At 44.6% G+C, this 10,410-nt stretch overlaps 2 protein-coding genes across 2 annotated transcripts; both read right to left on the minus strand.

Moving 5' to 3' along the window:
- Positions 1-867: 867 nt before the first annotated feature.
- On the minus strand, positions 868-2,461 carry LOC136933503 (olfactory receptor 52K1-like). The gene is made up of 4 exons (XM_067228933.1): positions 2,239-2,461; positions 1,845-2,022; positions 1,345-1,651; positions 868-1,155 (listed from the first exon to the last, which is right to left on the minus strand). Exons 1-4 carry the CDS (start codon positions 2,459-2,461, stop codon positions 868-870), a joined length of 996 nt encoding a protein of 331 aa, XP_067085034.1.
- Positions 2,462-3,376: 915 nt separating this feature from the next.
- On the minus strand, positions 3,377-10,188 carry LOC136933291 (uncharacterized). Its single transcript, XM_067228605.1, has 8 exons — positions 9,972-10,188; positions 9,303-9,480; positions 8,226-8,529; positions 7,509-7,751; positions 4,922-5,162; positions 4,287-4,464; positions 3,775-4,081; positions 3,377-3,664 (listed from the first exon to the last, which is right to left on the minus strand). The coding sequence occupies exons 1-8, from the start codon at positions 10,186-10,188 to the stop codon at positions 3,377-3,379; spliced, it is 1,956 nt and encodes a 651-aa protein (XP_067084706.1).
- Positions 10,189-10,410: the final 222 nt, after the last annotated feature.

Below are 10,410 nucleotides of genomic sequence, written 5' to 3' on the forward strand. Positions count from 1 at the left end.
TAGGCTAAATGCCTGAAAATATCACGAGAAGGGACAACTTAAAAGGACGTTTAAGTCATAGAGATTAGGTCCATTTGTACACCGGTCTGCCAAATGTATTCGTTTTGATTCAGCCTGTCAGCTGCCTCTTGCAGGGGAAATGAGAAGACATCATATTTCATTCTACACTTCACTCGTATTTTGAGTTGTAAATGAGCAGCAAAAAAAAGATGCTTTTAAATCTATGTAATCTTTATAAATAATAAGTAGGCCCGATGCATTTTTATATAAAATATACAGACCCCTGTGCAACCGACGCAAGCAAGCACACCCTACAATTTCCCCAGAAATTGTATCCTCTCTAGTTCTGAGTTGTAATATTTTTAAATAAAATCGTAATAATTTAAACAAAAGATTGATGCCCCAGTTGCCATTCAGTTACTTGTAAGAATCTTTAAAAGGGTCAGAATTATTTTGCAAAGTAGGACCAATCAGTGCCATGTCTTCCTTTGATGAAAGCCACCACACTTTATTGCTGAATTTATATATACTGCTACACAATGTAGCTCATCTTCCTTTCTGGACCTATGACACTGTTTAACATTCACAGGTGGACCTTTAATACATATTGTGTGTACTCCTGCTCTAGAACAACAACAGGATAATCAGGGGGAGAAAATCACATTACTTAAACCTGTATGCTTTATTAAATGTTCCATAACGTATGTTGAATAGTATAACAAATCTAACAACTATACGTTCTTTAAAGTAAATATATTGTGTCTTATTCCTTTTGTACATTATTTCAGTCTGTCTTCCTTCTCAGTAAATAGCTTGTTAACACAACCTTAGCAAACACCTTTATGTCACATTTGACCCTAGTGTGTGTTATTTAGTGATGGAAGAGACTGTGTTGGTCTTCCGCAGGTCATTGCTTGTCCAGCGCTGGACCCAGCGTCTGAGCAGCTGCTTGATCTCTTTGGTCCTGAGGCAGTAGATGAAGGGGTTGATGAGAGGGGGAAAGAGAGTGTAGAAGAGAGTTGTGCCGATGCGGAGGTCAGTGGGCAACACCAGGGACGGGACGAGGAAGCTAGAATACACGACGAAACGAGGGATGTAGTAGATGAAGATGATTAGCCCTTGAGTGGCACAGGTAGACAGGGTCTTCAGCTTGCCCTGGAGAGAACAGCACAGTGAGTTAGAGTTCAGTTTACAGGGAATACACGACTGTACGCGCCCCCTCTCTGCCCCGCTCTTTCTCTCTCTTCCTTTCCCTCTCTCTCTCTCTCTCTCTCTCTCTCTCTCTCTCTCTCTCTCTCTCTCTCTCTCTCCCTCCCTCCCTCTCACACACACACTCACTCTCACCTGTAAGGTGGCCATCTTCATCACCGTGACAATGACACAGGCGTAGGACAAGATAATGAGGGACAGGGGCCCAAGGAGGACAAACATGGCCACCGAGGTAGTCCTCCGCACGAGGGCAGAGAAATCTCCGCACCCCATCTGAGGGAGAGCGACCAAATCACAGTAGACATGCAGGATCTTGTTGGATTTACAGTAATGGATGAACTGGGAATATTCGGAGGTGGCGACACCAGGGGTGGTATTGGCTGCCATCCAGGAAAGGATTGATATGCCTGTCATGATCCTATTGGTCATTAACACAGGGTACCTGTTGAGAGGGGGGGCGGAGGTTGTAGTAGGAACAAAGTAAAGGGAACACTACTAACATCACACTCCACTCCTTAATGCATATTTCACAGTAGCAAGATTAATAACAACACAAACTGTGCTTAGTGTAAACAGTGAATTTGTGCATAAAAACATCAACCTAATTTAGAAAGTAATTTAGTAATTGCTTGTGCCTGAGAGGGAAGCAGATAGCCAGACTGCGGTCCACAGCCATGGTCATCATGATGAGGGAGTTCAAGGTGCCAAAGAAATGTATTATATGTGTTTGGATCATGCAGGTGTGGAAGCTGATAGACCCGTCATTCCACCAGTAACGAGCGATGATTTTCGGCAGGGCTGCAGTGTCGAAGCCTGGGAAACACACAGAGACAGGTGGAACAAGAGCCCTTGCTGGTTCATTATCAGGTCCAGAGTCATGTTGGTCTAGTCTTTTCAGCTCAGAAAGATGGACAGAGGGAGAGAGGATGCAGCATAGAGAGAGGAACTGTAAACATTGTAAGATTCTGATTCTTGTTTCAACTGCCAATCTGTGTTCAAACAAGGGAAATATCCCTCTGCCTGTCTTACCGATGTCAGACAGGGCCAGACTGACCATGATGATGTACATGGGTTTCTGGAGGCTGTGTTCCACAGCAAACAGCACCACCAGCAGGAAGTTGCCCCCCACCGTGATCACATAGAGGAAGAGGAACAACCAGGCCGTCAGGTTGTAGTACTCAGGCTGGATACCTGGGAAGCCCACGATGACAAACTCGGGTGGCTGTGTAAAGGTGTTATTCACCTGGTTCATGTTGTTCAGCGGTGTTCCCTGTGAGGGAATACAGAAGCAGACAGATTATTAAACAGAAACAGAGAGAGAGACATTAACATCACATTCACAGCCAGAGAATACACGGAGGGAAGAACCTTCCCATTGAGAGTTACTTAGGCAGCTGTAGCTGAGTTGAATCTATCTTGTCTTCCAGTCCTTACCTCACCACAACTCCACCCCCTGAGGTGAGTGAATGGGAGCTCACACCGCCTATCTGTTTAATACAAAGCTTGACCAGCCAACAGCCAATCACTGGCCTGGATGGATGACATGATGTCATTGTCCTGGTTCTGAGGGATTTTGAATATTTTAATATGAATTATTAAAGGAGTTCAGCAGTGATAACTGACATGATTAAGCACATAAACCTGATACTTATCAGATGTGATCTAGATGTGTTCTACAAATACATTTTAGATGTGTTTGTTTTTGCAGTTCAGTTACGTATAAGAATTGATAAGTGGTTCTGAATTATTTTGCAAAGTAGGACCAATCAGTGCCATGTCTTCCTTTGATGAAAGCCACCACACTTTATTGCTGAATTTATATATACTGCTACACAATGTAGCTCATCTTCCTTTCTGGACCTATGACACTGTTTAACATTCACAGGTGGACCTTTAATACATATTGTGTGTACTCCTGCTCTAGAACAACAACAGGATAATCAGGGGGAGAAAATCACATTACTTAAACCTGTATGCTTTATTAAATGTTCCTTAAAATATGTTGAATAGTATAACAAATCTAATAACCATACATTCTTTGAAGTAAATATTTCTATTGTGTCATATTCCTTTTGTAAATTATTTCAGTTTATCTTCCTTCTCAGTAAATAGGTTTTTAACACAACATTAGAAAACACCTTTATGTCACATCTGACCCTAGTGTGTGTTATTTAGTGATGGAAGAGACTGTGTTGGTCTTCTGCAGGGCATTGCTTGTCCAGCGCTGGACCCAGCGTCTGAGCAGCTGCTTGATCTCTTTGGTCCTGAGGCAGTAGATGAAGGGGTTGATGAGAGGGGGAAAGAGGCTGTAGAAGAGAGTTGTGCCGATGCGGAGGTCAGAGGTCATCACCAGGGACGGGAGGAGGAGGGCGGAATAGACAAAGAAACGGGGGATGTAGTAGATGAAGATGATTAGCCCTTGAGTGGCACAGGTAGACAGGGTCTTCAGCCGGCCCTGGCGAGAACAGCACAGTGAGTTAGAATTCAGTTAACAGAGAATACACTACTCTCTCTGTCCCTCTTTCTCTCTCTCTCTCCCTCACACACACACACACTCACTCTCACCTGTAAGGTGGCCATCTTCATCACCGTCACAATGACACAGGCGTAGGACAAGATGATGAGGGACAGGGGCCCAAGGAGGACCAACATGGCCACTGAGACGGTCTTCAGCACGATGGGAGTGATATCTCCGCAGGCCACCAGGTTGAGAGAGACCGTATCACAGTAGATATGCAGGATCTTGTTGGGTTTACAGTAAGGGATCAGCTGGGAATAGTCGGAGGCGGCAACACCAGGGGTGATATTGGCTGCCAGCCAGGAAACGATTGATATGCCTGTCATGATCCTATTGGTCATCAATACAGGGTACCTGTTGAGAGAGAGGGGGGGGGGGGGGGTCGAGGTTGTAGTAGGAGGAAAAGCAAGGGAATACAAGTAATATTACACTCCACTCCTTAATGCATATTTCACAGTAGCAAGATAAGTAACAACACAAACTGTGCTTAGTGTAAACATTATATTTGTGGATAATAACATCAACCTAATTTAGAAAATAAAGTAGTAATTGCTTGTGCCTGAGAGGGAAGCAGATAGCCAGGCTGCGGTCCAGGGCCATGGTCATCATGATGAGGGAGTTCAAGGTGCCAAAGTAGTGGATTATATGTGTTTGGATGATGCAGGTGTAGAAGCTGATAGACCCGTCGTTCGACCAGTAACGAGCGATGATTTTCGGCAGGGCTGCAGTGTCGAAGCCTGGGAAACACACAGATACAGATGGAACAAAAGCCCTTGCTGGTTCATTATCAGGTGCAGAAGGGAAGTCATGTTAAACTACTTTTTTCAGTTCAGAAAGATGGACAGAGGGAGAGAGGATGCAGCAGCAGAGAGAGAGGAACTGTAAACATTGTAAGACTCTGATTCTTGTTTCAACTGCCAATCTGTGTCAACAAGGCAAATATGCTAACTGAAAAGTATTCAAATAACTTTGGATTCCCCGTCTCTTTATCTTTCAAATCATAACTTTTATTCACATATATATTCGTCTGTGCTTCGCCGTGAGATTTTTCTTAATTTTTCTATATTTATATTTAAGTTTTTTTTTTTTACATATCTGCTGTTATGTGTTATCTATAAGTTTAATTTCCATTCATTCAGGCATTACAATGCATGGAGAGAAGCAAGGATAAGGAGATCCCTCTGCCTGTCTTACCGATGTCAGACAGGGCCAGACTGACCATGATGATGTACATGGGTTTCTGGAGGCTGTGTTCCACAGCAAACAGCAGCACCAGCAGGAAGTTGCCCCCCACCGTGATCACATAGAGGAAGAGGAACAACCAGGCCGTCAGGTTGTAGTACTCAGGCTGGATACCTGGGAAGCCCACGATGACAAACTCGGATGGCTGTGTAAAGGTGTTATTCACCTGGTTCATGTTGTTCAGCGGTGTTCCCTGTGAGGAAATACAGAAGCAGACAGATTATTAAACAGAAACAGAGAGAGAGACATTAACATCACTTACACAGTCAGAGAATACACGGAGGGAAGAACCTTCCCATTGAGAGTTACTTAGGCAGCTGTAGCTGAGTTGAATCTATCTTGTCTTCCAGTCCTTACCTCACCACAACTCCACCCCCTGAGGTGAGTGAATGGGAGCTCACACAGACCCTCAGTTTTATACATACCTGAACAACCATCAGCCAATCACAGGCAGAGTAACTGTTTTGGAAGAAATTGGGATTTCCTGTGTGCTTACATTAATCACTAATCAATAGAAATAGTCATTGGATACTAGTTAGTATGTTTATCATGTAAGCTTGCTATTAATAACAGTATATTGTGTCTATGTGTCAGGTTAATAGATGTTCGGGGTCAGGAGAAAGTACTGGCTAAACGGTCCTTGTCATGACTACAAGGAGAGCTCCAACTCTGAACTCTCTAGTGTGAGAGTTGTCATGTGTTGGGAGCAGTGAATCTTTTTCTCTGAGACTGTTGTAACGTCATTCCTGCCTGACTGTCACAATCTATGTTTACATTCTTGTGCCCTATAAAAGTTGGTCCTCCAGCTTTCGGAGCGGAGAGAGACCTGGTTGAGACCTAAGCTTGGTGTTGTGTTGTCATTTATGGTCAGAAGACTGGTTTTCTCTCCCAATCTGCAGATTGATAAATACGTATTAAAATCCAGAACTTAACTGAACTTAGTCACTCCGTTTATGAAGAGACGGACAAAACACTTTCTTCATCACTGTCCCCTGATGCAATGTATGGTTTCACGTCGAAAAACATCTAGTGATATAGTAATATAGTATGTGATTCTCAAAGTGGGGTCCACTGACTCCTAGGGGTCTGCGAGCCAAAGCCATATTCTAACATTGTGCTGTATCATTAAAAAGTGAAAACATATATAATGCTCTACAGATGGGTGACCACTTGCACCAATAAAATAAGCGAATTGTGTCCATTTAAGAGCACAATGGTGAATTCTGAATGGATGTTACGATTATAGGGGGAGTGGGTCCTTGATAAATGTTCTCCCTGTTAGGGGTCCCTGGCCCCAAAAGGTTTGAGAACCCCTGATATAGGGAACTGAATGTTGTGAAAAACGGTTCTGGTACTTGAGTCATCATTAATGATGGCAAATCAATAGAGTTTCTGTCTCTTATAACTGAATAACTCTAATATTGCCCAGGCTGCATAGAGCCTAATGCCTATTATTCCTCAGAAACAGGAAATTCATCCAATTTGTTTAAGTATTTGAAAAAAGAGGGTTTGAATCCTAAAATGGAACAGGCACTGCCATTCAAGTAAAACAATTTCGAACCAAAAAATAACATCCAATATCTAATTCCATCTTGCGTTGCCAATGTTTAAATAGGTTAATGGTGTGTATCATTAAATCATTGTTTAATTGAGTTTTTTTATTTTTTATGTCCCAATCCTTATTTCTACAAGGCATAGGCCTTTTTTCTCTTGCCAGACTGTGACTGTACAGAGTAATATTTAAATACGTACTTGCTTTGATGGTAAAACAAATTTAACACATTTAAAAGGCAGTTGTTTGATGATAATGCTGTGCAGTGAACAACAGACGCCCCTAACTGGTGCAGTGCTAAAGGATATAAAGTGCAGCTAATCTTCTGATAGCCCAAATGCTAATGAACAATGAACAATGTGCAACATAACAGCCATCCGACAGGCCTGTGGCTGTGTATGAATGATGTGACTAGATGAAGGGAGTTCAGAACAAGCTGAGATATAAGAGAAGGGATTCCGGGTTTCTGGGTGGAAGTTGACCATGCAAACCTGCCTGCTCTTATACAGAAAGAGATCAAAGTTCAGATTATAGCTGCAAAACAATGAGGCAGTAATACAGCAGAAAGGCGCAAAGACAACTGTGACAAGGGACACAATATCGTTTATTCATTCAAACATGCTTTCATCCACGGTCATCTGTAAAGCCCTCGATGTTGCAATGCAGCCGAAGAGCCGAACGATTAGAGTGACATTCAAAACCATGTGATGGTTCGGGACCAGCGTTGAGGTATGTCTGGGCTGGGCTCAGCTGTGAGGTTTGTCTGGGGTGGGCCATATCCCCACACACCCCCTACCCCCTCCACCACAACCCCCCCCACACACAACCCCCTCACCCCCACCCTCCACCACAACCCCCCCCACACACAACCCACTCACCCCCACCCTCCACCACAACCCCCCCCACACACAACCCCCTCACCCCCACCCTCCACCACCCCACAACCCCTCAGTTGGCCACGGCGGCAACGGAGGGCTTCCGTCCCACCAGCCGGCCCCGGCAGCTCCGACGGGCGAGCGCGAGGTGGATCTCCTTGGTCCTGAAGCAGTAGATGAAGGGGTTGAACAGCGGGGGCAGCAGGCTGTAGAGGACCATGAGGCCCATGCGCAGGTCCACGTTCAGCTGGAAGAAGCCGATGACCTCGATGGTGTAGGTGCAGCAGCGGGGGACGTAGTAGAGGGAGATGATGAAGAGCTGGCTGCTGCAGGTGGAGAAGGCCTTCCACCGACCCTTTTGGGAGGCCCGGGCAGGACACACACAGACGCACACACATTTACATTACATTTAGTCATTTAGCAGACGCTCTTATCCAGAGAGACTTACAGTAAGTACAGGGAAATTCCCCCCGAGGCAAGTCGGGTGAAGTGCCTCGCCCAAGGACACAACGTCATTTGACACGGTCGGGAATCGAACCAGCGACCTTCTGATTACTAGTTTGATTCTCTAACCGCTCAGCCACCTGACTTCCGGACACACACGCTGACTCTTAAACGGGGACAGGTGCACACACAGCCGTGCTTCCTCTTCCACACGCACACACGTGGTTACACTTACACAGACAAACTCCCTTATGTCGCGACACACACACACACACACACGGTCACAAACATCCGTTTGCCTACATGGGCTCACACACAAATCACGGTGCCCACGCACAAACACCCTCACACAGGCTCACGTACACAAATCCGGGCGCGCTTTTACCTGAGTGGTTTTGATCTTCGCCATGACGATGATGACGTGGACGTAGGAGAAGAGGATGAAGGAGAAAGGGACCAGGAGAACAAACATGGCCACCGTGAAGGATACACTGGTCTGGGGGGACACGTCCACACAGGCCAGTTTGTTCAAGGACTGGGTGTCGCAGAAACAGCTGATGATGCGGTTGGGTCCGCAGAAAGGCAGCTCGGCTGATTGGAAGGTGGTGATGGCTGGAGCGATGTGGGCCAACACCCAGGAGACGATGGTCAGACCGGTCATGGTCTTGTTGGTCATGATCTTAGGGTACCTGGTAGGAAGGTGGGGGAGATTTACCAACAGAAATAAAAACACAAACCAAAAACTTTACATTTACATTAAGTCATTTAGCAGACGCTCTTATCCAGAGCGACTTACAGTAAGTACAGGGACATTCCCCCGAGGCAAGTAGGGTGATGTGCCTTGCCCAAGGACACAACATCATTTTGACACGGCCAGGAATCGAACCGGCGACCTTCTGATTACTAGCCAATAGAACTTAGATAGAACTTACTTACAATAGAAAGGTGAAACACTGTCTGAAAGAAAATCAAACATGTAGCCACTGAGTCATGCCCATAAATGCAGGAGCACAAACAAGCACACACTCTGTTGTCCCTGTTGTAATGTATTGTGTTGTTACGTGATGTGCTGTGCTGTTGTGTGTAATGCGGTCATGAATCTGTGAAATGTTGAATATATTAGTGTATAATGTATCTGCTGCATGATTGTGTAACTCACACTATGTAGTCAATTATATTACGATTAACTCTTTCGAAAGGCCTGACCAGGGACTGGGGTTGTAAATTTGTTTATTGGCTAGAAACATTTTATGCAACACATCTACAACATATTGTTATTTATGTATGTAATCATGTGCGCTGCATTGTCCCTGACAAATAAACTAATAAATAGGCGCGGCGTGCCACACCACAAAATAAGCTACCGGTGTGTATGTGTTTGTTTACAGTACTGGTGTGCAGAAGACTTGGTCATCTGTTCGGGAGAAGACTTGGTCATAGCAAAGCGGTTTGTCTGTCTTACAAGAAAGGGAAGCAGATAGCCAGGTAGCGGTCCAGGGCCATGGTCATCATGATGAGGGAGTTCAAGGTGCCAAAGTAATGGAGCATCTGCTTTTGGAACAAGCAGGTGGTGAAGACGATGGCCCCGTCGTCCCACCAGTAGCGAGCAATCAGCTTGGGGAGGCCCACAGTAGAATAGCCTGGTCACAAATCACCATGACATTTACCATAAAGTTCCCACACAATGAAAACACTAAACCATAAACAGTCCCAGTCATCCAGTTCCAAAAAACAACCAATCAGAGAACACAGATAGAGAAGTGCATTCTTTTTTTTTTTTTTCTGTGTTGGTTTCAGTGGAGAAGAGGTGTGTCAACCATTGTATGCTGTTAAAGTAAGATCTAAAGACTGATACACGAAGACAGTCCCTTCTAGAAAACCACACAGCCAGATCCCAAATTACAGTAGCACAGTCTGTAACGACTGTCTGGTCACTGACGCTAAATATGACACAAACATAGAGACCGCCAAATATTCATATGTATAGCCTTGATCAATAGATTGCATTTATGGCAGATAATTAAACTGTGTAGAGATATATACGTGTACATACAGTCCATGTTATGTATATTTTCAGGTTAGGCTTTAAAATGCAAGGAGATGACAAATAAAATCCCTCTGCCTGTCTTACCAATGTCAGACAGGGCCAGACTGACCATGATGATGTACATGGGTTTCTGGAGGCTGTGTTCCACAGCAAACAGCACCACCAGCAGGAAGTTGCCCCCCACCGTGATCACATAGAGGAAGAGGAACAACCAGGCTGTCAGGTTGTAGTACTCAGGCTGGATACCTGGGAAGCCCACGATGACAAACTCAGTCACACGCGTGTAGTTCTCAAGCTGCATTCTGAAAAAGGAGAAATAGAAAGCACTGATGGTACTGTAGCATCATGCAGCTGTAAACTGTATTTACAACAATTGTTTCATAGCCATCAATAGATGAAGAAAAGGCATGATGAAGACACTTTCATTCATATCACTGTTTTTCATCCGATTTTGTCATCTCATTCCAAATTGAGTATTTTAGGCTTCCCATGTCAAAGCTATGCTTGTTAGATTTTTTCGCTT

The sequence above is a fragment of the Osmerus mordax genome, chromosome 25, assembly GCF_038355195.1.
Source record: "Osmerus mordax isolate fOsmMor3 chromosome 25, fOsmMor3.pri, whole genome shotgun sequence".
NCBI classification, from domain to species: domain Eukaryota; kingdom Metazoa; phylum Chordata; class Actinopteri; order Osmeriformes; family Osmeridae; genus Osmerus; species Osmerus mordax.